This window comes from Mchenga conophoros, linkage group LG11 (genome assembly GCF_057382185.1).
Source record: "Mchenga conophoros isolate Kocher_MC1m ecotype Shallow Benthic linkage group LG11, M_conophoros_male_GT1.1, whole genome shotgun sequence".
NCBI lineage: Eukaryota > Metazoa > Chordata > Actinopteri > Cichliformes > Cichlidae > Mchenga > Mchenga conophoros.
Genome location: NC_140536.1, coordinates 36,894,965 through 36,921,897, shown reverse-complemented (window position 1 = coordinate 36,921,897; position 26,933 = coordinate 36,894,965). Strand labels below are relative to the sequence as shown.

Here is a 26,933-nt window from a genome sequence, read left to right as displayed (position 1 = left end):
GGATCAGGCACATTCATCTGGGAAAGCTTGCCTCGGAGATGGTCTGGAAGGATGGTGTTGAAGGCAGAGCTGAAGTCCACAAACAGGATCCTGGCGTAGGTTCCTGGGGAGTCCAGATGCTGCAGGATGAAGTGTAGGGCCATGTTGATGGCGTCATCTACAGACCTGTTGGCTCTGTATGCAAACTGCAGGGGGTCCAGGAGGGGGGCCGTGAGGGTCTTGAGATAGGAGAGAACCAGGCGCTCAAATGACTTCATGACCACAGATGTCAGAGCCACGGGTCTGTAGTCATTTAGTCCAGTGATCCTAGGTTTCTTGGGACAGGGATTATGGTAGAGGACTTGAAGCAGGCAGGCACATGACATGCCTGCAGTGAGGAGTTGAAAATGCCAGAAAACACTGGGGCCAGCTCGTTTGCACAGTGTCTGAGTGTTTTAGGTGAAAATCATACATTATCATAGAAATGCCAAAAAATGTCTTAGTGTGGAAATGATATATTTTCTTTATAAATGTTGGCTTTTTTATATTAAATTTTTTTGAGAAAACATGATTTAAATGTCTTCAATTAGTTTTAATATTTAAAACAGCAACAGAAACATTAATATTTAATTTTTCTTCATGAATGTTTGAATTTTCCAGGTTGCAACAATGGCAGCTGTTAAAGATCTGCTTCTAGAAACACGGGAGGATTTGAGTGATCAGGGTCTCAAGGAGTTCATGTGGTTCCTGCAGTTCACATGTTTTCAGAGGGGCCTTCCACAATTCCCACCGAGTACAAACAGAAAACATATAGTGAACGCGATGGTGCAAACATGTGGCCAACAGTCTGTGGAGGTAACCATTGATGTTTTCAGGGACATGCAGAGAACTGATCTGGTGCAGAGGCTGTCAGAGAGCAGCTCAGGACTCAAAGGTAAGAGAATAATTATCCCTAATAAAAAAAATTATCAAGAGTTGATTCAAAATCTTTGAACCAAGTCACAAAAACTGAACAATGGAAGTTTTTTTGTCTTCCTGAAAGAAGGCAGGAGGATTTTCTTCACTGAAGTGTTTAATAATAGATATTGTTAAATAAAACACAGACATTAATATTAAGATTACAAACGACTAAATTCTTTCCTTACACACTTAATTGTTTTCTGATCATTAACCCTGACGTTAAATAAGTTATGAATGGATTTAAGGTGGACGACAGACACTAGACAGACAATCATTGTGGAGCCTAAAGAGAACAAATGAAGTAATAGATAGATGAGGTGTTGTTCACAGCCGGCACCTTTCTAACTTTGCCAGCATCGCCTTTAAAATCTGTACCTGATCCTGAGAGTTGTTGTTGTGGCGGCTGAAAAGCTGCAGCTGTGTGTGTTTGTAACAGCAACCGAGTGTAAGTATGAATAAAGATTGTGCTGAAAAGCATTAAACTGTGGACGAGTCTGCTGTGGGGATACTACACTTTCTTTTCTCATGGTAACCATGATATTGTAATATTTCTCCCAGAGAAACTTTGTGGATGAATGCTGGGCTGCGCTGAGCCAGAAAGTGAGTAATATCACCTATGACTGTATTTAAATGATGCAGCGTTCACTGAACATGTTCAGTTTAAAAAACTCCTACATGTAGAAAAGATAAACAGAAAGATTAAATTCATCAGGTTGGAATAAATGTTAATCAGGTGTGTAATTATCACTTACATCATTTGCTTGTAACTGTGTCTGGTGTAATCTAAACATTTATGAGACGTTGATGAGATGAAAAAAAAAACTGGAGAAAAGTCGCATTTACCTTTTTTTTCTCAGGTAGAAACGTTGGCGTCTGTTATTGAGCAGATTTTGGAAACCCTGGCTGGTCTGAGTTACTGGGAACTTGAGGTTTTCAAGGAAGTCCTGCGTAAAATTCATTACAAACATTAGTCAGACATCCAAAGAATCATCTACATGAGGACAGACCTGCAGGACACGGTGTTTTTCATGGTCCTGACTTACGGTGAGCGGTCAGTGGAGGAGACCATGGAGGGTTTAAACGAGATGAAGGGGGCTGATCTGGCTCAGAGGCCGTCAGACTGCAGCCCAGAACCCAAAAGTAAGACAACAAAGAGGAAATAAGTTAAATGAACTCTGGTGGTTAAGATGTCTCATAAGTAAAGTTTTTGTCTTTCATAAAAATATTGTAGAGAAAAGACAGATTGTTGTCCAAATCAGAATTTATGAGTGTTCAAGGAACAAAAAAATGACAAAGTGACTCCTTCAGTCTGAGAGACTGAATAACACAAACAGTGTCTATCATAGTTGAGCTTTAAATGTAATGTTGAAGATTATACAACTGTCAGTTGGTAAGTAAGTCTCTTGTGAGTGACTTTGAGCACTTTTCTCCTCAGAGAAACACTCTGTGGATGAACGACGCTCTGCACTGATCCACAAAGTGAGTCATGTCACATCTCTGATTCAGTACAAAACAGCAGGCTGAAAGTCAGAGGACTAAAGTATCATCAGTTCTCATGTTGAGTCATTTTTCTCACGATTTCTGCTTTTTTGTGATTATGAGAAATCATACTGAACTTTCTAAAAGAGCTTATTTGGATAAAATGGATAAATAAATAAATGTCCTGCAAATTGAATGACTTTTCCAGGTGGCAATGGTGGCAGCTGTGAAACAACTGCTTTTGGAAGCTTCGAATGATTTGAGCTCGAGGAGTTCAAGAGATTCCTGAAGTCAATTTTTCTTTGGATGAGTCCATCATCAACCAGAGCAGATGTAGTGAATCTGATGGTGGATGAACTTGGTCATCAGTCTGTGGAGGTGACCAGAGAAGTTTTCATGCACATGAACAGAACTGATCTGGTGCAGAAGTTACCAGAGAGCAGCTCAGCATCCAGAGGTAAGACCAACATGCATGAGTGTAAACTCTGTGTCATCAACAGGTTTTTGTGTTGGTGGTGTCATGGTGGTGCAGTGGTTAGCACTGTGTCCTCACAGCATGAAGGTTGTGTGTTTGAGCCTCCTGGTTGGCTGGAACCTTTCTGTGTGGAGTTTGCATGTTCTCCCTGTGCCTGCATGCTTTTCCTCAGAGTGCTCTGGTTTCCAGTCCAAACACATGCTTGTTGGCTTTATTGCTGGTTCTAAATTAAATGTGGGTGTGAAAGGTTGTCTGTCTGTTTAAAACCTGAGGTGGACAGGTGTACCCTCTCTCATTATCACAGCTGGGAACCCCCAGTTACTTTGGTTGGACAGGATGGAGGGTTTCTTTGTTGGGTTCTTATGTCATTTTATTTAGTTTCACATGATTTTCTCTTTTAAATCATCTGTGTCGTCTGAAGGCTGATTCTACTTGGATGTGTGATGATGTTTGAATCCTCAGAGTTGATGGTAAATGTCTTTCCTCCTCAGAGAAACACTCTGTGGATGAACATGGAGCTGCACTGTTGAAGAGAGTGAGTGTGACTCAGGCTGTAAATCATCCTCATCTTGAACATTAAACACGATGAAACAGACGAAGCATCTTTGAAACTGGATGCTTCTCACAGTGTTAATGTGGAGTCTGCAGCAATAATGTTTCCACTGACGACAGAGTGAAGGACTCCGCCCTCAAACCAGCGTCCCTCCCTGTACCATTGTTAATTCAGTGGGTTGGTTTCGCCCCCTGTTGGCTCTCCAGGAGACTGCAGGTCTTCCTGATCGTTGACAGATGTTTAGTGAATAACAGAAACACACAGTATTAAAGATTTATACCGTCTGTGGTAAATTACAGCTTAAGAGTGTTCAGTCAGACATAAGTAGCTCTAGTGAGCATGTGAATGTGATGCTTACTTTGGATTATGGAACTTTTTATTATTATTAACGGATTCAGTATTTATTAAACTCGGTGTATCCGTTGTTGCTTTGGAGATGCAGAGACTGATTAAAGAGACACGACGTCACTCTTTCTACTCATACCTGAGCCAAAGGTAACGTTGATGGAAAGGCGGTAACATCTATTTCAACTCTGTTTATTTCTATGGCGCAAAATTAGAACAACAGTCGCATCAAGTAGTGATGGGATTTCCGGCTCTTTTTAGAGATCCGGCTCTTTAGGCTCGGCTCACTAAAAAGAGCCGGCTCTTTCGGCTCCGACCCGGCTCTTCAGGTTGTTTTGTTGCTTTAATTAATTTATTATTAACAATAATATAAAATTATGCACAAAAGGAATTACTAACGTAAAAACAAGTGGTTTTATTTATATATGTTTATATATAAATATATGCGGTGGCCCCTAGAGACAAAACACGTACAAACTCCAAAACACATTTCTAGCATGAACTGAACTTCCAAAGCAGAGCTACTAGATCACTTAAATTACACAATTGAAAGCATGTGTGTATTGTTTGTGTATTTATACACAGGCACTCATATATATATTCAAATAATTTAAAAAAAAGTTCATTTACCTGTTATTACCACACACCAAATCCGGTCGTTGGTACTTGCTGGCTTGTGTAGCCACAAGATAACAAAGGCTCAACACTGCGCCCAGCATCCTGGAGCACTTCTGTTGTCTTTTGTACGTGTTTTGAGTTTTTATGTGCTTCTGAGTTTTTAAATGCTTCGGAGTTTGTACGTGTTTTTACGTGTTTTGGAGTTTTTACGTGTTTTGGAGTTTGTACATGCTTCAGAGTTCGTACGTGATTTGAAGTTTGTATGTGCTTTGTCTCTAGGGGCCACCGTAAATATACTTTTATTTATTCACTCCACATAAAATATAATAAATAAATCATATAATACAAAAATCAACTATTCACATTTCAAGTTTTAACTATTTAAATTTTCAGCTTTTTCCTTTCACAAATTTAAAGTGAAAAGAACACAAAACACTGCAAACCACAACACAATTAAATATAAATTATAATATGAAAACTAAAAGAACATGCATATTCTCTGTCATATGGACCTGCATGAATAAACTTTCTCAATCCTTTATCATCTGCAACCGAAAATAGTTGTGGATGATTACTATACCTTTCTAATGTTGTTGTCCCTGCCTCTCTTTCTCTCTCTCTGGCTCTGTTCCTGTGCTACTGAGTGTAACTACCGCCCCTCCCCCCTCTGCCCAGCGTAAAGCACAAGGCTCGCGTGCAGAGTGAAGCGGAAAAAAAGTGCGAGAGAGAGGCTGAGAGAAAGAAAAAAAAAAAAAAACCCCACGTGACGGCTCGCGATAAGGAGCCGGCTCGCGTCGTTCACGTCAAAGAGCCGGCTCTAAGAGCCATTTCGTTCGCGAACGACCCATCACTAGCATCAAGGCGCCTCCGTTATTCAGGCGGGCTGACAGCTGGGAGGAGAGAGACGCAGAAAAGCGGAAGTTTTTCCGCCTCAGCGTTTACAGAAAGTGAGAGAAAGCAGCGGGAGAACAGTGCCTCACACTAAGCTGCTTCACAAACACTGAAGAATGATTTTCCATCAGCAGTGATTCCTGGTGTTCACATTTTACATGAAGTATTGAAGGTAAGCGCGGCATTAAGTTCTGCTTCCTCCTGGAAGTTCACATTCGTAGTTCTGCTTCCTTGTTGGAGTTGTTTTCATGTGTGTGTAACAGGGAATGAGATACAATAATAAGTTATATTAGATCATGTGACTGTTGCTGGTTTGAAGCAGAGGTGCAGAGCTCTGTGGGAAAGAACCGGAGGTCTCGGTCACGGTAGAGTTCTGGTTGTGGCGGTTTCAAAAGGCCACGATAGTCACGTGATCTTAACCCTAGAACACTATCGCTATAAACAGCAACACAATCACTAATGCCGGGTGATTTTTACCCGATATAATATGACCAACAAAAAGTACTTGTCATCAAAATATATCAAAATTTTACAACACATGACAAATTAGAGTTGTCTTCTTTTACTTTCAACTGTGCCATGTCTAACAAAATGAAAAAAGTGTCATGTGGGGACCCTAAAATAATGCTCCAAAATCACAGAAAAATTAGGGCAAAGAACAAAATTCCTAAAAAAGATAATGACACTGGAAAGCTGGTCTTTGGTCCACCCATTCCTGGGACATTTGAGACTTCCCTGGTGAAGGCACAGTCTCCTCGACACACTAACAGCTGCGGGAGAGAGAAATCATGTAAATGTATTTGCTCGGGTGAAACTCAAATAGCGATAGTATTCTAGGGTTAAAGTTATCTGTGCGCAGCTTAATCTCTCATCTTCATCAGACACCAGATCTTCCTCACACACTCTGCTTCCTGGATGGTGAATGTCAGAGTCACAGATATAATGACACAATAATTATTATAAATGTTATTTAAAGGTTTGTGTTTTTTTTTTACAATAAACAAATAACAGTTTGTTTATTGTGTGTTTCTGACCAGTTCGAATTGAGATTTTTAATTTGTAAAGTTTGTACAAACCAGGGATGGATAATTAATTTTACCGGGGAAAATGAGACTGTTGTGCATTGTACTGGTTCTCCAAAAGCTGATTCTGTTCATCTGATCGTAGCGTTTTGTGGGAGAAACGTTTCGTCACTCATCCGAGTGACTTCTTCAGTCTCAGCTGACTGCAGGTTTCCCCAAATCTTATAAACAGTACATTTGCATAATGACTGAAACCAGCCCAGTGAAGGAACAATAGGCTGGGAGGTCAGTTCCTTAATCATAATTATGCAAATTCTCATGACCATTGATCAACAACCACTGACGAAAACCCACTGATCAAAGACCACTCAGGGCCTTCTTGATGTGCTGTTCTTCTGCCTCCCTGGCCGCTGTGTCAGTGGGGATGGTGTTCGCTCTGTGTTGTAGCGTCCTGATGACTCCCAGTTTGTGCTCCAGTGGATGACGAGAGTCAAACCTTAGATACTGATCCGTATGTGTAGGTTTACGGTACACGTCATCTTTTAGATGTCCCCCATTACTGATGGAAATCTCACAGTCTAAGAAGGCTAACCTGCCACTTTTCATATCCTCCCTGGTGAATTTGATGTGTCGGTCCACCGAGTTAATGTGATCCGTGAAATGTAGTACATCCTGGGATTTCATTTTCACCCAGGTGTCATCCACATATCTGAACCAATGGCTTGGTGGTGTTCCAGGGTAGGATAGCAAAGCCCTCTTTTCCACTTCTTCCATGTACAAATTGGCCACGATGGGTGAAACTGCAGACAATCGGTCTTAAAGGTGCACCCTGTTTATGTATTTTTGGTAAACCATACAGACTTGGTGTAGACTCCCCTGGGTACAGCCTGTGGTATGAGGTCCGGTCAACAGCCTTGTCCTGTTCTAACTGCTTCAGACAGTCTATCGCCCTCTTGCTGTAGCCACTTCCTGGGTCTCGTTTCAGGGGCTCATAAGTATTTTCATCACTGAGTAGTGACAAGATCTTCTCATGATAGTCTTTCTGGTTTAGCAATACTGTGCACCTACCCTTGTCTGCTGGAAGGAGGATAATGTTGTTGTCATCACTAAGTGATGTGAGTGCCTTCCTCTCCTCCATGGTGATGTTGGATGCTGGGGGCTTTGCATTGCTGAGACAGGCCGAAACTTTCGTCCGTAGTTGCTCTGCTTCCACTTCTGCAATATTGTTGTTACGAATTGCTGTTTCTGTGGCTGTGATCAGCTCCACTAGCTTGGAGATTTACTTTCCTGGATGATTGAGAATGCATCAAGACATTGTACTGGTTCATTTATTACTTCCCAGTGTAACTTTTTCAGCAGCTATTTAGAAACAACTCAACGTCCTTTTGGGGACAAAAACGAATCCTCTCAATTTTATTCAAGGTTCAAGCTGATGTTTGACGTTCACGTCCAATCACAGTTTTCATTTGGGTGATAGAAAAGTAACAAACGTCCATGTCAGTAATGTTGTCATTAGTGAAATACAAAGCAGTCAGTTTCCATCCATCAAATGAACAAACAGCAGACATGCTGTCCTTCATGTATAATATGATTCCTTCATTTTCCAGGTGGTAACTATGACGACTAAGAAGCTGCTCATTGAAACACTGAACCAGTTGAGTCCAGAGGACTTTGCTGAGTTCAAGTCACTCACTGAACTGGAGAAAGATCTATCATCCAAGCCAAGGGGCCGACTGAAAACAGCAAACACACAGGATGTAGTGAAGCTGATGGAGGAGACGTACAGAGGAGAGAGTGTGGAGGAGACCAGAAAGGCTTTAATGAAGATGAACAGGACTGATCTGGTGCAGAGATTATCAGGTATCACCTCAGGAACCACAAATAAGAGAACAAAGACTTAAATATGTGAGAATACTGCACATAGTTTATCACATTCATATGAAACCAGGTGCTGACTGATAGAAAAATCTCTTGACTCTGTGTTGTGTAGTGAATGATGAACAAAGACGTTTATATTTTCGTGCTGCTTTTTATAACGTGGATTAGAGCAGAATATGTGCAGGTCAGGCAGGCTGGCTCATTACAGGAGGCTCAAACACAGCACACTACAAAATAATAGCAGCTTATAGCCGGTGTGCAGTGATATTATGTGACTGTTTCAGGACTTCACAATTACAACAAACCACTGAAACTCTTCTTATTAACAGTTAGACAGCTACAGAGGTCACATGCTCCGTATAGTGGTCGCACACATGCTGATACCTAATGATCCCACACAGTGCAGTGATCCACTGCCTCTGAGAGAGGGCGCCATTGAGCCAATAAACATCACAAATCCATTGTGGTTATTATGGAATCACACACACCATAAACACTGTTACACAAGCTCAGTTACAGTATTTTGATCCGATCAGAACAAAAACATCCAACATCATTCAACATGGTTGGAAAGTCTTCAAGCAGCTCTACAGGTTATAATTATGTCACTATTAACCCTCATCATACTGACTGAAGTCTGTGGTAGATTTTTGTCATACCTCACAGATGTGTTTTTGTCTATCATTTAAATTTTTAATGAATTTGTCAGTTTGTTGCTAATGTTTCACACAATTTTCTATTTCTGCTTTGATTGGTGCTTCTTTAAAAATACAAATGTTTGTAGGTGTCAGAGGACTCCAGTCAAACAATTCCACCTTTACAGTTTTAATAAATGGGACTTATTAACTGTATTGTGAATTTATTCAGTTGCAGCTGGTCCTAAATTAAAGTAACACACAGTATCTAGTATCTGTCAGTGTTTATAAAGAAGAAAGACTCAGATGCCATCACTGCCTTCATCGTCTGGATGGGGAACTTTCCAGACTAGAAGTTATCAGAATGTTGGAGACGTAGCTGCATCTACTGTACCTGAGAGAGCTGGAGTTCTCTGGTCACGCAACCCATATCAAGGAAGCATGTAACAGACACGCATGTGCAGCACGCTTTGGAGAGACAAAGCGCTTCATGGAGTCACGACCTCCAGCTCTCACTGGGGCAGTTTGAATCTGAATGTGCAACAAGTGGGTGAAAGTAGCACCTCCAAGTTTTAGGCCATGGTTCTCAGCTGGTAAAGGGTGGAGTGCTCACTCCAGGTCACGGACGAGTTCCCCCATTTGGAGGAGTTTAAGTATCTAAGGGTGTCGTTCACAGGGGAGGGGAGAGTGGAGCAGGAGATTGACAGATAGATTAGTGCTGTGTTTGCAGTGATGTGGATGCTCTGCTGATCTGCCCTGGTGAGGAGAGAGTGGGCCCTGATGTTTTAGATTTGTAGGTGGAGCTATGTTCCTGCCCATGCATATGGTCACAAGCTCTGAGGACTGAAAGAATGAGATTATGGATACAAACAGAAATGAGTTTCCTTTAAGTCTATCTGGGAATGTCCAAGTTATGTCCAAGTTACGGTTGGTTAGCATGGGAGAGGCAGCCTGGGACCCTCATTGGACAGAAACGCCCGGTCTGGAGTCGACTCCCGTCACGTTCAAAGACATGTAGTGTATATTTATATATGTGTGTGTGTGTGTGTGTGTGTATATACACACACATGAAAGTGATCAGCGATCAGAGTATCCTGTGTGTGCTCTCATTCACAAAGTTAGGCCTCTCTCTAAAATCATTATTAACGAGTTAACGAGGTTTAAGTGTCACTTTGATGTGAAATCTTTTATGTTCTAAATCCTCATAAAGCCTGATGATAAAACAGTTTCTAATCTGACTTTTTCTCTTTCTTTTCTCCTCAGACAAACAGTTTCCTCCACTGAGCCAGAGAGTGAGTAACGTCACATCAGTCGACTTCACACAGTTCAGCTTTGATTCAGTAGATGAAGACTGAAAATGATCTTCATCTTCAACAGAAATCATACACATGAGATTCAAGCTGCAGCTTTGTCATGTACACATGAGTTTTATACATGATTGGTGTAGAAATATTAAACCTTATTTACATTTTAAAAGCAGATTAAATTCAAGTCTTTCTGTTTATCAGTAAAGATGCGAGCAGTTAAAGCTCCCCTCTGTTTGTAAAATCAGGAGACTCACTGCAGTTTTTGTAGCTCAGTCTTTGACAGAGTTACAGTCAGGCAGTAAAACAGAGTCACAAACCTGTTCATGAAAATTAAATCCTTCAAAAAGAGGAAAAAATGAGCCAAGAAATAAAAAACCAATCCAAGCAGGTACCCACCGAGCACCAGATGTTCATGGAGGTTATTTTCTGCTCTACATCTGGTCGACCGGTCATGACCTTAAAAAGACGCAGCTTTATGTCTGAAGGTCAAAGGTCATCTTTTCAGGTTTTTAGAAGGAATTGGATTCAAACATGAATTTATTTTTAGCACACTAAAATGTTTCTGTTGATTAACAATCAAACAGATATTTGAATGGTGCATCGCTGTCATGTGACCTCTGTTTTTACCAGGTGGAAACGATGGAGTCTCTTATTGAGCTGCTTTTGGAGACACTGGCTGATCTGAGAGGCAGCGAGCTCAGAGACTTCATCGAGATCCTGAGAAGAAAACTTGGCTCAATGAGCCTCATGAGTCTGTCTGAGATGTCAGACTCATGGGGCTCAATGAGCTCCATGAGTCTGCTGGACGTGCAGGACGTGCAGGACGTGCAGGGCGTGCAGGACGTGGTGTTTTTGATGGTGAGGACTTTTGGCCAACAGTCAGTGGAGAAGATCGTGGAGATCTTAAAGGAGATGAAGAGGACTGATCTGGCTCAGAGGCTGACAGACAGCAGCTCAGAAGCTCAAAGTAAGATAAAGACAAAACATGTTAAAATGATAAAAGTGTTTCTGCTTCAGTTCATATTAGAAACAGTCAGATTTACAGAGCAAAGAGAGCATTGTTGACGAGCAGAAAATGATGTTCAGCAGGTTTAAATGTAACTTTGTTTTTGATCTCTGTGTATTTTTTTAAAGCTCGATTAGCTTTTATTAAACACTTATTTCTATTTCTGTTAATTTCTCTTTTTTCAGACAAACATCTGGATGAACATCTGTCTGCACTGATCCATAAAGTGAGTAACGTCTCATCTGTCTGACTCTGCAGAGTTCAGCTTTGATTCAATAAGATGCAGTTTGAAAATCATAATTTCATCATTTAGATTAAACAGTTGTCACAGAAATGTTTTTAGATTTAAAATCAAAGATTATTAAAAAGTGTGTTTACATAAATACATCTTAATAAATAAGATAATAAAAGAAAACAAAGTGTTTCAGAGAAAACATTGAAAACATTCAAAGTTTAAAACAGCTACAAAAACATAAATCTGTAATTTTCTCAGTGAGGAAACATTTTTTCTTTATGAATGTTTGAATTTTCCAGGTTGCAACAATGGCAGCTGTTAAAGATGTGCTTCTAGAAACACTGGAGGATTTGAGTGATCAGGATCTCAACAAATTCAAGTTGTTCCTGCAGTTCACTTGTTTTCAGAAGAGTCTTCCACAAATCGAACTGAGAACTGACAGAAGAGGAATAGTGAATGAGATGATTGATAAACTTGGTCATCAGTCTGTGGAGGTGATCAGGGAGGTTTTAACAGACATGCAGAGAACTGATCTGGTGCAGAGGCTGTCAGAGAGCAGCTCAGGACTCAAAGGTAAGAGGAAATAATCTGTCAGAGTTTCTGTAATAACTTTAATACATTTTATTTATTCATTAAAGTTTATTTAACCAGGAAAAAATAAACTTGTGACATTAAAAATCTGTTTTACAAGAGTGTCCTGGCCAAGAAGGACAGCTGTACAATAATCATAAGCTGCATAAATTAATACAACAGATATGTTGGGATTATTCTTAACTGTGTGTGGAAGGATTTTAAATATAATATTACACCTTACAGTAAAAATTAATTTAAAGAATTAAATCAGAGAAACTCACAACAAGAACTGCATAATATAAACTTTATTATCATTTATAAATGAAAGAATTTGTTTCCTCTGATTTATTTTGGACAGACGTTGATAAATGAACACATTCAGGTTGTACAAACACAGTAAAATTAAACAGATTTGTTTTCATATTTCAATGTTTAAAGTAAAAATATTCAGCTTATTGAATCAGTGACTTTCTTTAGTAAATGTTCTTTTAAAGCTCTTTGAACTTCTTTCCTTTGAAAATATTTTTCTTTGTTTTTTGCATTTTGAGCTCATTAATATCAGTCTTGTGTTGTAAATGGATCTTTATGTTAGCTTTGATTGAAACTCCACTATGGAGACAGACGACCTGTATGAGGTAAATGATTCAAAGTCTTTTCAGTGATTTCTCTGTGATTGTGTAACTATGGCCTCCTCCTGCCTTCAGTCAGCACAGCTGAAAGTGAAATATTAAAGCTTTTTATTGTCAGGACTCAGTGTTATACTCAGGATGAGCACACATAAAGGACACACACAGTGTCTGTATCATGTAGTTACAGTTTGTATTCAATGTGTTGCAGCTGCAGGATCATCAGCTGAAGGATTTGATGTGGAGGAAACAGAGAAAGGTCAGTGTCCAGAAAACACATGAATCAATAAATACACTCATTGATATGAAGATGAAGAAGATGAAGAAGAAGAATTACTGAATGAAACAGAACTGGATCATTTCCTCACACGTTGATAGTTTCCCATCAAATATGACTTCATGTTAACAAGTTTAATGTTGTTATTAATCCAACTTACAAGGATCATCAGAATGAAATCAAAGCATCAGTTATTTCAAAGTGTCTGATTATTAACACTGATGTTAAATCAGTCATGAATGAAGCTTTTAATCTTTCTTTTCTGTCAGAGAAACACTCTGAGGATGAACGTTGGCCTGCACTGATCCACAAAGTGAGTCATGTCACATCTGTCTGACTTCAGATCATCCAGCTTTCATTTCATAAACACAGGATAGAAATCTTCAATAGAAACAAATGATTTGATTTTGATTGGAAAAGTCAAAGTTTGATAAGTTGAGCGTGTGCAGTGAGGGAGGTCTGCAGCAGGTCAGAAAAGTCCTGAACTTGTTAACAGAAGCAGAATAATTGTTAATCAGCTGTTTGTGATCATTGTGACAAATATGACCAATGACATCATCACCTTATGTGATGGATGATGTCATCTAAACACATCTACATTTGTAAAGTGTTGATGAGAAAACAAACAAACCTGAAAGTGAGAAATGTCACATTTATCTCATGAACATTTTCTTTGAATTTTCCAGGTAGAAACGATGGAGTCTGTTATTGAGCTGCTGCTGGAAGCTCTGGATGGTCTCAATGAGCCGGAGCTCAGGGAGTTCAACTGGACCCTGCGAGAATTTCATCGCAAATATGACTCAGACTTTTCATTGATGTGGTACATGAGGACAAACCTGCAGGACACAGTGTTTCTGATGGTGCTGATTTACGGCCAACAGTCAGTGGAGAAGACCATGGAGGTCTTAAAGGAGATGAAGAGGACTGATCTGGCTCAGAGGCTGTCAGACTGCAGCTCACTGCCTCGAAGTAAGACAACAAAATCAAAACTCATTAAAGTCATAAAACTGTTTTCATGTCTCATAAACGTCTGACTAAAGTCTTCTTTGACTTTATAAATAATATTTGTAATAAAGACAAAAAAACACATCTTTAAAACATATTTTATGGCTGTTCTGGAAAAATCTACTTCAATAAATACATAAAAATGAGACCAGATTAAATCCAAATACTTTGTGAGGAGGAGTAAAAATGACTCCTTCATACTGTTTATTATTGCTGAGGAGGTTTCAGTGTAATTCTGCATATTGTCCATTTTTCCAAAGTCATATTTCCTGAATAATTGTCAGTTAGTTGTTAAATGTGTTTGTCATGAGTGACTTTGAGCACTTTTCTCCTCAGAGAAACACTCTGTGGATGAACGACGCTCTGCACTGATCCACAAAGTGAGTCATGTCACATCTCTGATTCAGTACAAGACAGCAGGCTGAAAGTCAGAGGACTAAAGTATCATCAGTTCTCATGTTGAGTCATTTTCTCATGATTTCTGCTGGATGTTTGTGACAAACTGAAGCTTCATTCAGTTTGACTTCTTCAGCAGTAATTTTCTGCAACACTAATGTCAGGATGTCTTTACCACTGAGGATGAGCTGAGGAAGTGTCAGCATGTACATTTGTCCTGACTCTTCAACAGGACAGAGAAATCTGAAAACATCAAACACTTTCAGCTTAAACAGGAAACTTTATTCTACTTACAAATATTAATAAAGAATGAAAGATGATGTGAAATCAGGGAAAGATTCTTGATGGATATATTTCAGTTTTTATCTGCACAGTGAGAGAAGAACTGCAGCCTGTAAAGAAAAAGTATTCAAACCCATAAAAGTGGATCACAGTTTTAGATTTTCTTCATTTTTTTCATAAACGTACCGCAACTAGTAAATAGATGCTTGTGTTTGGCTAAATAAATATGTGACCCCGTGATTGTGTTTATTGTTCCAGGCGGCAACAATGGCAGCTGTTAAACATCTGCTTTTAGAAACTTTGAATGATTTGAGTGATGAGGAGCTCGAGACATTTAAAAGCCTCCTGCAGACGATCCTTCCTTGGAGGAATCGGTCATTCTTCTCATATAGGTTGAGTCCATCATCAACCAGAGCAGATGTAGTGAATCTGATGGTGGATGAAGTTGGTCATCAGTCTGTGGAGGTGACCAGAGAAGTTTTCATGCACATGAACAGAACTGATCTGGTGCAGAAGTTATCAGAGAGCAGCTCAGCATCCAGAGGTAAGACCAACATGCATGAGTGTAAACTCTGTGTCATCAACAGGTTTTTGTGTTGGTGGTGTCATGGTGGTGCAGTGGTTAGCACTGTGTCCTCACAGCATGAAGGTTGTGTGTTTGAGCCTCCTGGTTGGCTGGAACCTTTCTGTGTGGAGTTTGCATGTTCTCCCTGTGCCTGCATGCTTTTCCTCAGAGTGCTCTGGTTTCCAGTCCAAACACATGCTTGTTGGCTTTATTGCTGGTTCTAAATTAAATGTGGGTGTGAAAGGTTGTCTGTCTGTTTAAAACCTGAGGTGGACAGGTGTACCCTCTCTCATTATCACAGCTGGGAACCCCCAGTTACTTTGGTTGGACAGGATGGAGGGTTTCTTTGTTGGGTTCTTATGTCATTTTATTTAGTTTCACATGATTTTCTCTTTTAAATCATCTGTGTCGTCTGAAGGCTGATTCTACTTGGATGTGTGATGATGTTTGAATCCTCAGAGTTGATGGTAAATGTCTTTCCTCCTCAGAGAAACACTCTGTGGATGAACATGGAGCTGCACTGTTGAAGAGAGTGAGTGTGACTTTAACTCAGCTTTCATTCAGTAGATTCAGGCTGTAAATCATCCTCATCTTGAACATTAAACACGATGAAACAGACAAAGCATCTTTGAAACTGGATGCTTCTCACAGTGTTAATGTGGAGTCTGCAGCAATAATGTTTCCACTGACGACAGAGTGAAGGATCTACTACTGACGATAAAACCAGGAAATGACATCTTTAGATTTTTCTTTGTCTTTGAAAATCTTCAACATCAAAAGTCCTAAAATATCCATTTCCACATTTCATGCACTCACTTTACTTTTTAAAAAATCAAAACACAAACATTCAGTTAGAGAAATGAGAACATTTAGTTTTTAGTCCTGATGGAGAGGGAGTCTTATGAGACCAAAGTTTTACAGACACATAAAAACAGTTCATGAAGGCAGCGAGGTAAACATCATCAGCACCACAGATGTTACCAGCTGTTCCTTCAGTGATCATTCTGAAGAATATTATTAATTGTAAAATTTTTATGGGTTTTATTAAAATTTTAAAAAGCTGCACAACTAGTTTGAACTTAATCTTGATTTTGTCTATACAAATTAAATGAGCACAATTTAGCAATATTTAAAATGCAAAGTGAAGGGACACACACACACACACACACACACACACACACACACACACACACACACACAATAAATACATAAATAAAGAGGTGGAAGACGAGAAAGGAGAATTGTACAGATGTGGAAATGTTCTGTTTACACGAGAGCGCAATTGTCTGTCAGAAAAATCAATACTGAACGAAATAATTGTGATTTTGATTTTCCAATAATCATGCAGCTCTAATATTCTACATGTCTACTTCAGAGACACTGAGGAAGTTCAGAGAAATCAAACTTTAAATCTCCCCACAGTGAAATGACAGTAACTTAATAAATGCTTTGTATTTTTCAGGAAGAAGCAACGACAGCTGTTAGAAACATTCTTGTGGAAATCCTGAGACATTTGAATCAAAAGGATCTCGAGGAATTCAATTTGTTGCTGCAGTTCCCGTGCTTCAAAATGGGCCTGCCACGAATACAGATATATACAAACATGACAGATGAACTAGTGAAACAGATGGTTGATAAATGGGGTCATCAGTCTGTGGAGGTGATCAGGGAGGTTTTAACAGACATGCAGAGAACTGATCTGGTGCAGAGGCTGTCAGAGAGCAGCTCAGGACTCAAAGGTAAGAGGAAATAATCTGTCAGAGTGTCTGTAATAACTTTAATACATTTTATTTATTCATTAAAGTTTATTTAACCAGGAAAAAATAAAATTGTGACATTAAAAATCTGTTTTACAAGAGTGTCCTGGCCAAGAAGGACAGCTGTACAATAATCATAAGCTGCATAAATTAATACAACAGATATGTTGGGATTATTCTTAACTGTGCGTGGAGGGATTTTAAATATAATGTTATGTTCACCTAAAAGGGTTCAGGCGATGAGGGAAAGTGACAAAAAGTGTCCGGATCAGAAAAAGGAAACAAAGAGACAAAATGGTTAAAAGAAAGAGTTTTATTACAGTTTCTATTAATAACTCAACTAAAAGAGACGGACGAGCTGCTATCACAATTTGAAGAAACAAACCAAAACTCAGACGTTGGTCAGTACTACTGAAAAGTCAAAGAAAAACGGGTTAGTCACCAAATACGCTTCTCTCCACCGAGCAGGAGCAAACAGTCACAAAACACAGCTCACTAGCTGCAACTGCTAACATGGCTCTCTGGCACCAGAGCTCACCTTTCTCTGCCCTTAAATACCTTTAATTGCTGAACAGAGTCAGCTGTACAAAAGAAAAAGGTGTCACCTAAGGCAGGAGAGATGGTAGGACACGCCCACACAGGCAACTTCAGGAGGAGGCCCTGCTAGGGCCGTAACATCTAATATCACACATTACAGTAAAAAAAAAAAAATCTAAAGAATTAAATCAAAACCTATCAGAGAAACTCACAACAAGAACTGCATAATATAAACTTTATTATCATTTATAAATGAAAGAATTTGTTTCCTCTGATTTATTTTGGACAGACGTTGATAAATGAACACATTCAGGTTGTACAAACACAGTAAAATTAAACAGATTTGTTTTCATATTTCAATGTTTAAAGTAAAAATATTCAGCTTATTGAATCAGTGACTTTCTTTAGTAAATGTTGTTTTAAAGCTCTTTGAACTTCTTTCCTTTGAAAATATTTTTCTTTGTTTTTTGCATTTTGAGCTCATTAATATCAGTCTTGTGTTGTAAATGGATCTTTATGTTAGCTTTGATTGAAACTCCACTATGGAGACAGACGACCTGTATGAGGTAAATGATTCAAAGTCTTTTCAGTGATTTCTCTGTGATTGTGTAACTATGGCCTCCTCCTGCCTTCAGTCAGCACAGCTGAAAGTGAAATATTAAAGCTTTTTATTGTCAGGACTCAGTGTTATACTCAGGATGAGCACACATAAAGGACACACACAGTGTCTGTGTCATGTAGTTACAGTTTGTATTCAATGTGTTGCAGCTGCAGGATCATCAGCTGAAGGATTTGATGTGGAGGAAACAGAGAAAGGTCAGTGTCCAGAAAACACATGAATCAATAAATACACTCATTGATATGAAGATGAAGAAGATGAAGAAGAAGAATTACTGAATGAAACAGAACTGGATCATTTCCTCACACGTTGATAGTTTCCCATCAAATATGACTTCATGTTAACAAGTTTAATGTTGTTATTAATCCAACTTACAAGGATCATCAGAATGAAATCAAAGCATCAGTTATTTCAAAGTGTCTGATTATTAACACTGATGTTAAATCAGTCATGAATGAAGCTTTTAATCTTTCTTTTCTGTCAGAGAAACACTCTGAGGATGAACGTTGGCCTGCACTGATCCACAAAGTGAGTCATGTCACATCTGTCTGACTTCAGATCATCCAGCTTTCATTTCATAAACACAGGATAGAAATCTTCAATAGAAACAAATGATTTGATTTTGATTGGAAAAGTCAAAGTTTGATAAGTTGAGCGTGTGCAGTGAGGGAGGTCTGCAGCAGGTCAGAAAAGTCCTGAACTTGTTAACAGAAGCAGAATAATTGTTAATCAGCTGTTTGTGATCATTGTGACAAAGATGACCAATGACATCATCACCTTATGTGATGGATGATGTCATCTAAACACATCTACATTTGTAAAGTGTTGATGAGAAAACAAACAAACCTGAAAGTGAGAAATGTCACATTTATCTCATGAACATTTTCTTTGAATTTTCCAGGTAGAAACGATGGAGTCTGTTATTGAGCTGCTGCTGGAAACTCTGGATGGTCTCAATGAGCCGGAGCTCAGAGAGTTCAATAAGAACCTGCCAGAAATTCATCTTCACCAATATTACTCAGTCCTCTCATTGATGTGGTACAAGTGGACAAACCTGCAGCACACAGTGTTTCTGATGGTGCTGACTTACGGCCAACAGTCAGTGGAGAAGACCATGGAGGTCTTAAAGAAGATGAAGAGGACTGATCTGGCTCAGAGGCTGTCAGACTGCAGCTCACTGCCTCGAAGTAAGACAACAAAATCAAAACTCATTAAAGTCATAAAACTGTTTTCATGTCTCATAAACGTCTGACTAAAGTCTTCTTTGACTTTATAAATAATATTTGTAATAAAGACAAAAAACACATCTTTAAAACATATTTTATGGCTGTTCTGGAAAAATCTACTTCAATAAATACATAAAAATGAGACCAGATTAAATCCAAATACTTTGTGAGGAGGAGTAAAAATGACTCCTTCATACTGTTTATTATTGCTGAGGAGGTTTCAGTGTAATTCTGCATATTGTCCATTTTTCCAAAGTCATATTTCCTGAATAATTGTCAGTTAGTTGTTAAATGTGTTTGTCATGAGTGACTTTGAGCACTTTTCTCCTCAGAGAAACACTCTGTGGATGAACGACGCTCTGCACTGATCCACAAAGTGAGTCATGTCACATCTCTGATTCAGTACAAGACAGCAGGCTGAAAGTCAGAGGACTAAAGTATCATCAGTTCTCATGTTGACTCATTTTTCTCATGATTTCTGCTGGATGTTTGTGACAAACTGAAGCTTCATTCAGTTTGACTTCTTCAGCAGTAATTTTCTGCAACACTAATGTCAGGATGTCTTTACCACTGAGGATGAGCTGAGGAAGTGTCAGCATGTACATTTGTCCTGACTCTTCAACAGGACAGAGAAATCTGAAAACATCAAACACTTTCAGCTTAAACAGGAAACTTTATTCTACTTACAAATATTAATAAAGAATGAAAGATGATGTGAAATCAGGGAAAGATTCTTGATGGATATATTTCAGTTTTTATCTGCACAGTGAGAGAAGAACTGCAGCCTGTAAAGAAAAAGTATTCAAACCCATAAAAGTGGATCACAGTTTTAGATTTTCTTCATTTTTTTCATAAACGTACCGCAACTAGTAAATAGATGCTTGTGTTTGGCTAAATAAATATGTGACCCCGTGATTGTGTTTATTGTTCCAGGTGGCAACAATGGCAGCTGTTAAACATCTGCTTTTAGAAACTTTGAATGATCTGAGTGATGAGGAGCTCAAGAAATTTAAGAGGATCCTGCAGACGATCCTTCCTTGGAGGAATCTGTCATTCTTCTCATATACAGACAGGTTGAGTCGATCATCAACCAGAGCAAATGTAGTGAATCTGATGGTGGATGAACGTGGTCATCAGTCTGTGGAGGTGACCAGAGAAGTTTTCATGCACATGAACAGAACTGATCTGGTGCAGAAGTTACCAGAGAGCAGCTCAGCATCCAGAGGTAAGACCAACATGCATGAGTGTAAACTCTGTGTCATCAACAGGTTTTTGTGTTGGTGGTGTCATGGTGGTGCAGTGGTTAGCACTGTGTCCTCACAGCATGAAGGTTGTGTGTTTGAGCCTCCTGGTTGGCTGGAACCTTTCTGTGTGGAGTTTGCATGTTCTCCCTGTGCCTGCATGCTTTTCCTCAGAGTGCTCTGGTTTCCAGTCCAAACACATGCTTGTTGGCTTTATTGCTGGTTCTAAATTAAATGTGGGTGTGAAAGGTTGTCTGTCTGTTTAAAACCTGAGGTGGACAGGTGTACCCTCTCTCATTATCACAGCTGGGAACCCCCAGTTACTTTGGTTGGACAGGATGGAGGGTTTCTTTGTTGGGTTCTTATGTCATTTTATTTAGTTTCACATGATTTTCTCTTTTAAATCATCTGTGTCGTCTGAAGGCTGATTCTACTTGGATGTGTGATGATGTTTGAATCCTCAGAGTTGATGGTAAATGTCTTTCCTCCTCAGAGAAACACTCTGTGGATGAACATGGAGCTGCACTGTTGAAGAGAGTGAGTGTGACTTTAACTCAGCTTTTACAAAAAAATAGTTTTTAGTATTGATAGAAATGAAATAACGTTTTCTTATGAAACTTGAAGTTTTGCAGTTCATAAAGAGAGTGAAGTAAATATCAAAACCGCCAGCTGTCTCTTCAGTGATTATTCTGAAATATATAAATATTAATGAAGACATCTTTTTTTAATTAATATTTGATATTTCTACTACAGTTTCTCTGGAAATTAAATAAAGAGAAATCTTTAAATCGTCCAACAGATATTTTACAGTAACTTAATACATTGTTTTGGTTTTACAGGTAAAAGAACAGGAAGCTGTTAGACAGATTCTCTTGGAAACACTGAATGAATTCAGTCAAAAGGATCTAAAGAAATTCAAGCAGTTGCTGCCGTTCACGTGCTTTAAGATGAGCCTGCCACAAATACAGATGTATACAAACAGGACAGAAGACCTTGTGGATCTGATGGTGGATAAACTTGGTCATCAGTCTGTGGAGGCGACCATGGAGGTTTTAACAGACATGAACAGACCTGATCTGATGCTGAGGCTGTCAGAGAGCAGCTCAGGTGAGACCAAACAAATGTTTAATAAACAGATTTTCATAATTTACAATAAACTTGTTTAAACAACTTCTAATCAACAAACATTAAAATAAACAGGAAACACAACAGACGTCCAAAAATAACTTTGCATAAATGATCAGAGCTGAATCCAACCTTTCTCTCTGTCTCTGTCTTGTTCTGACATCACTGGTGAGAATATTTGGATTCATCAGCTTTTGATCATCTTAGACGTCACTCAGCTGCACGTCCTGCTGAACATGTTGTTCTGATGTTGAAGCAGCACTGCACAGCATAAAGTGATCAAACAGCAAACATGTGGACAGTTAGAGGATGATTTTATATGTCAGCATAACATCATTCATTTGAATTCTTTGTGTCTCAACAAGGACGAAAAACTGAAAGAAGTTCAGAGCTTGAAGGTTGTCAGAGCCTGACGGTAATCCCTTCCATTCATCCATTTATTGCTAAAGTTTCTTTCTTTATAAACATGTGTACTTATTGACTAAAGAGACTGTCCTCTGCAGCAGGACTGCAGTGATTGGACTAAACTTGAACCTGAGGTGAACAGTACAGATGCAGACGAGGCTCCAACTTACAGGTAAATCAACTTCCTGAATGCTGCAGCACAGCAAACTGGAACTACAGGAAACAGTTCAGCTTTGGATTTATTCCCAGAGGAAATTCTTCATTTTGCATCCGATTCACACGACTACTCTCTGTGTTTCCATTCACTCTGTTGTTCCTTCATGAGTGTGTATTTAATTCCTGTTTCAGCCTTCAGTCTGCAGCAGGACACTTTGAATGCAGAGTGTCGGGCTTGCGCTGGGTCTGTAAGGGAAAGACCAGCTTTCAGTACCAGTTTAGATCTTGGGAGGGACACATGGAGAGGATGGAGAGCAGACAATACATGCCTGCAGGTCCTCTGATGGACGTCACAGTCACTGCTGGGAAGTTAAATGAAGTTCACCTGCCACACTGGATCTGCATCGGTAAGAGGACATGAAGGAAGACTTTCAGATGTTTGACATTTCTGACAGTGAGCGCACAAACTGTTATAAACTGTTCTTCTCACCATGTTTGTGTTGTTGTGTTCTCCTGCAGATGACATCCCTGACATATTGGACACGTTTGCAGTCCTTCACATAGATGACTGTGGAGATGTTGTGGAAAAAGTGTCTGAGGTCACACCAACACATGTCAAGTTAACTGAACCGATTTTCTCTCCGAGAGCGGTCCTGATGAAACTCGGCATTCCTGTGAAAATCGGCTGCAACGTGTTGATCTATCAGACCAACACAGCTTTCCTCACACTGCATGTTTATCTGATCCCACGTGATCCTGGGCTACAGCAGGTTATTACATGTTTCACAGTATAATAGGCAGAATTCAGGAGAATGAATAAATTAATATATAAAACATGGCTTTTTAGTATCTTTGCACTTTATTCTTCACAGGTAATGAAGCAGAGGGAAGTGCCCCATGGATACAAAGCTATCCTGAAGCCAGATCCAGAGAAGTCCTTGAAAATTCTTGATCGTTTCACACTAACAGCAGATGTGGATGGTGCAGAAATCTGTCCTGAAGTATGGTTTGAAATGCTTTCATTTCTTTCCAAATACATATTTGCATAATAGGCTGAGAATAAATAGTCCAGCTGTCGTCGGCAGCCTTCATGCATTTTACTGAGCAAAGAAAGGATTCAGTAAATATTCAATAAGAAGAGCTGATCTGGAAGAAGTGAACATGATTTACTGAGATAGAAAAATGAACGAATCTATTTGGTGATTTAACGCTGATGAACCTTGATTGCAGTGTTAGGATTTAGGACAGGACCCCCCAAAACAGTAAGAGCAATCTTACTGTGGCAGGGAAGTTTGACTCCATAGAATGAAAACAGTATTGTTAGCTCAAGCATGACCAAAGCACAGAAAATGAGTGTAATATATTATAATAAATAGGATATACTAAGTGATCGTAGCAAAAAGAAGGCACAAGCACAATAGAGACCGAGCCTACATCAGAGGCTGGAGTCCTGGATGGTGAATGGAGAGCAGACAGAAGAGATTGAAGTCTGATGAAGCTCAGAGAGTGAAACGCTTGTTAGCAGGAGCAGAAACATGACAAAAGATACAAAAGGCTTTGATACACCACCAGCTATATGCTGACTTACCAGGACTTTAACATTTGAGTGACTTTGAACCAGGAAAAGAAAAAACATGAATGATGAGAGAAAACATGGATACAGGATGATGCTGGAACTGAATCAGATGCATGAACCATAGGCCGGTGCAGACCAGCAGTCCATTTGTGGACGAGAGAAGGTGGAAAGCTTTGAGAACCTGCTGAAGCTGCAGCTTTTGAAATATCACTGTGGAGTAGTAAAGGCAGAAATAGTAACTTACAAATATCCATACCATACCTCTCTCTTTCCCGTTGCTCTTTCTTTCTTTAACAGGATTTAAAGCTCAGATATCCAAGTGGAAAGCCAAATTTCTTTGAAGTTTACACTGAAAATCCAGATGGAAACTTCCGCCTTAAACTCACATCAAAAAAAGATCTTCAGCCAGTATGGACCTGTACAGTTCGAAAAGGTTAACTTTACATTTTCAAATTTATCATCACTTTATTGTATTAAATGAGTACAATTACATGTTAGCTCAACATTGTCAGTAAGCTATATGTAGCAGCAATCTTCGGTCCTTCTTTGCCGCTTCTGCAGGACGTACATTTTCTGACTCGTCCTTTTCTAAGATAGTTTGTGTCTTATTCTGTAGGAAGAAACAAGGCGAATGTAAAACAGGAAACATGTTATTTATTCCACGCAAAACCCAAAACTACAGAGCAGATATCTCTGGTTGGAGCCCCGTTGACATTTTCCTGATATTATACCTAAAACAGCTATAAACAGTGACGGTCAGAAAAGTGTTGCCCATGACAGAAAGATGCAACGATATCTTTTATAAAATCCTTTTGGAAAATGAGAAACATCTAATCGATGAATTCAGTGCAAAGTAAAACATACAATGGTGAAAAAACCTCTTTAGACCAAATAATCTACCTGAGCATAGATTCTGTTGGAAATGTCAGTGTGCAAGGATTTTATAAAACGTTATTTTACACTTATATTTGGTGAGATGTTTATGGTATGTGGGGCCTTTCCTGATCACCGAGCCTCTCATTCAGTTTCAAACTAGAAATGTCCCAAAATGTTCATGTAAATGTGCTGTATATCATGCAGAACAATCACTGAAAATACCAGATTTCCTCCACCTAACAAATATCAAAATGATCACAACTATACTTTTTGTGAAGATTTATTATTTGTTACATTTGAATATGAATTAAGTTTAAATTGAAAACCTTTCATCACCACACGGTGGCCCAATGCACACCATTTTATTACACCTACCAACCACACAATAGAACAAAGCGGGATGAATTTATAGAGCGTAATATATTAAATTACAACATAAAATATTGAAGATTAAAATGAGAAACAACACAAATTAAAGATCATAACAAAATACTTAAATATGGCCGATGGATTGGAGTAAAGTTTCTTTAAAATTTTATATTTATACGTTTTATGTTCCTTGATTATTTTCAGCCGAATACCAAAGCACTGATCAAGCACAAGGTAAGATATTTCAGATTATTTGTATAATAACTGCATTTAACATTTTACAGTAGTGAGTTTTCTTTGGTTTAAATTTCACAAGTTTACCAAAATTTACCAAAATTTGTTGTTAATCCAGAGACGTTGCTCATCCATGCCATAGCCCAATTGACTCCACTGTTAATTGTTGGTCGTATTTCATACTGCTGCAACTTGTGCCTGAGGAGGAGAGGACTTCCTTTAGAATTCTGAGAATTTAAATCAGGGGTGCACACACTTTTTCAGCATGCGAGCGACTTATGAAATGACCAAGTCAAAATGATTGACCTACTATGAAAATGCAAAACATATATTTATTTATAAACATATGGAGTATTCATTCAGGCATGTTGCATAACTGTATGAACCCATATTACACAACACAACTCTGTACATTTTTTGATATTACCTTACTCTGATGACTTGCACTGAATGGAATCAACCAGGGATGCACAGTCTGGACGGTAGCTGCTGATAGTCAGCCTCAAGTACACTTTCAAATAATCATCAGTCATGGTGGAACGGTATTTGGACTTAATAATCTTCTGGGAAAAGGCTGACTCACATGAATAAGTGCAGCTGCAGTCAAGGAGGTAACACATTTCCTAATGTTGGGGTACTTTTCCTCTGCAAGTTCCAGAACTGTCCGTTAGCCCTGGACTTAAACTCAGCTTAGTGTCAAAATCTCATCCTCTATTTCAGAAAAATTCCGGTGAAACAGTGTATAATTCACCTGTTTTTCTTCATTGGTTCATTCGAAGACTTCTCTCCTAAGCCACTGTGAAAACTGCACAGCATTAACAAAATAAACACTCAACGTAAGACACAGCACCTAAAATGACACTGTACAAGAAAACAAAGATAAAATCAATAAATACCTTGTTGGCTGCATGCTGCAAAAAGGGAATTACTCCCCATTCTTCTGAGGGTTCCTTATAAGTGTCTAGTTAAAGTCCATTCCACTTAACTTTCAATAAAGAGCATTACGGCTCATTCTTGCTACCTGCTTGCAGGTGTTTTCTTAGGCTTCCAAAAAGGAGACAACAAGACTTGTAAGCAGGCTTGACCTTAAAAATAAAAGCACCATAACTTGAACTACATAAAATAACATAAATAATGTACAGCTTAAACAATTTACAACGATGACATGGACCTTGACAAGATAAAGAAATGATCTAAATTATATAAACAATATCATCATGCCAACAGCTACACAGTGTTTCAAATTTTGATGCGAGTGGATCAACCTCTGCATCTTCCCAAAAAGGGTAGCATGTGAATGTATCGACTGCATCCATTATCTCTTTCATGTGGAGCAATTTTGCGCATAACGCTTGTTGGTGTATTATGCAGCGGTAATTGAGGAAATCCGGAATAACATTGTCCTCCCTGCACCTGGCAGTCAATCCATTTGAGTGGCAAACCATCCGTGGTGATGGACACCAATTTGTATACTGGGAGCCTGGTTTTCCCAATAAATTGATTGAAAGACTGAAAAATGTTTCAGTTTGCTAGCATAATGAAAGTTAAAAAGTTTGAACATTTGTTAAGAAACTAAAAACTTTCCTTGTTATTTTTAACAGCTGCAGGATCCTCAGTGGGAGCAGCTGCTGTCAGCTCTCAGTCGGCTGGTAGGTTCATCAATGTTACCTGTTCTGTGGTTTTATATAATGTGACACATAGAACG

General features: G+C 39.0%; 1 protein-coding gene and 2 long non-coding RNA genes across 8 annotated transcripts in view; 2 read left to right on the top strand and 1 right to left on the bottom strand.

Moving 5' to 3' along the window:
• The first annotated feature begins 2,739 nt into the window (after nucleotides 1-2,739).
• On the top strand, nucleotides 2,740-3,428 carry LOC146564953 (uncharacterized). Its single transcript, XR_014894469.1, has 2 exons — nucleotides 2,740-2,875; nucleotides 3,385-3,428. It is a non-coding gene; the product is annotated as an uncharacterized LOC146564953 (long non-coding RNA).
• Nucleotides 3,429-4,706: 1,278 nt separating this feature from the next.
• The window catches only part of LOC146564951 (uncharacterized), a 34,384-nt gene continuing 12,157 nt past the window's right edge, over nucleotides 4,707-26,933 (top strand). For 3 of the 6 annotated variants that reach the window (XM_085292747.1, XM_085292746.1, XM_085292745.1), the window contains exons 1-28: nucleotides 4,707-5,472; nucleotides 7,930-8,182; nucleotides 10,099-10,127; nucleotides 10,773-11,109; nucleotides 11,334-11,374; nucleotides 11,683-11,956; nucleotides 12,794-12,841; nucleotides 13,129-13,172; nucleotides 13,546-13,828; nucleotides 14,201-14,244; nucleotides 14,801-15,086; nucleotides 15,596-15,639; nucleotides 16,570-16,846; nucleotides 18,170-18,217; nucleotides 18,505-18,548; nucleotides 18,922-19,207; nucleotides 19,579-19,622; nucleotides 20,180-20,471; nucleotides 20,981-21,024; nucleotides 21,327-21,594; nucleotides 21,978-22,027; nucleotides 22,116-22,189; nucleotides 22,366-22,580; nucleotides 22,693-22,943; nucleotides 23,046-23,174; nucleotides 24,047-24,182; nucleotides 25,199-25,228; nucleotides 26,830-26,877. In XM_085292747.1, the coding sequence (XP_085148873.1) occupies nucleotides 7,939-8,182; nucleotides 10,099-10,127; nucleotides 10,773-11,109; nucleotides 11,334-11,374; nucleotides 11,683-11,956; nucleotides 12,794-12,841; nucleotides 13,129-13,172; nucleotides 13,546-13,828; nucleotides 14,201-14,244; nucleotides 14,801-15,086; nucleotides 15,596-15,639; nucleotides 16,570-16,846; nucleotides 18,170-18,217; nucleotides 18,505-18,548; nucleotides 18,922-19,207; nucleotides 19,579-19,622; nucleotides 20,180-20,471; nucleotides 20,981-21,024; nucleotides 21,327-21,594; nucleotides 21,978-22,027; nucleotides 22,116-22,189; nucleotides 22,366-22,580; nucleotides 22,693-22,943; nucleotides 23,046-23,174; nucleotides 24,047-24,182; nucleotides 25,199-25,228; nucleotides 26,830-26,877 (3,910 nt within the window). In that variant the 5' untranslated portion in view covers nucleotides 4,707-5,472; nucleotides 7,930-7,938. Of the gene's footprint in view, nucleotides 5,473-7,929; nucleotides 8,183-10,098; nucleotides 10,128-10,772; nucleotides 11,110-11,333; nucleotides 11,375-11,682; nucleotides 11,957-12,793; nucleotides 12,842-13,128; nucleotides 13,173-13,545; nucleotides 13,829-14,200; nucleotides 14,245-14,800; nucleotides 15,087-15,595; nucleotides 15,640-16,569; nucleotides 16,847-18,169; nucleotides 18,218-18,504; nucleotides 18,549-18,921; nucleotides 19,208-19,578; nucleotides 19,623-20,179; nucleotides 20,472-20,980; nucleotides 21,025-21,326; nucleotides 21,595-21,977; nucleotides 22,028-22,115; nucleotides 22,190-22,365; nucleotides 22,581-22,692; nucleotides 22,944-23,020; nucleotides 23,175-24,046; nucleotides 24,183-25,198; nucleotides 25,229-26,829; nucleotides 26,878-26,933 lie in introns of those variants that run through there. The other 3 variants (XM_085292748.1, XM_085292749.1, XM_085292750.1) reach the window with 3 other exon arrangements.
• LOC146564952 (uncharacterized) lies at nucleotides 21,740-22,746 on the bottom strand. The gene is made up of 4 exons (XR_014894468.1): nucleotides 22,664-22,746; nucleotides 22,503-22,572; nucleotides 22,188-22,419; nucleotides 21,740-21,873 (listed from the first exon to the last, which is right to left on the bottom strand). It is a non-coding gene; the product is annotated as an uncharacterized LOC146564952 (long non-coding RNA).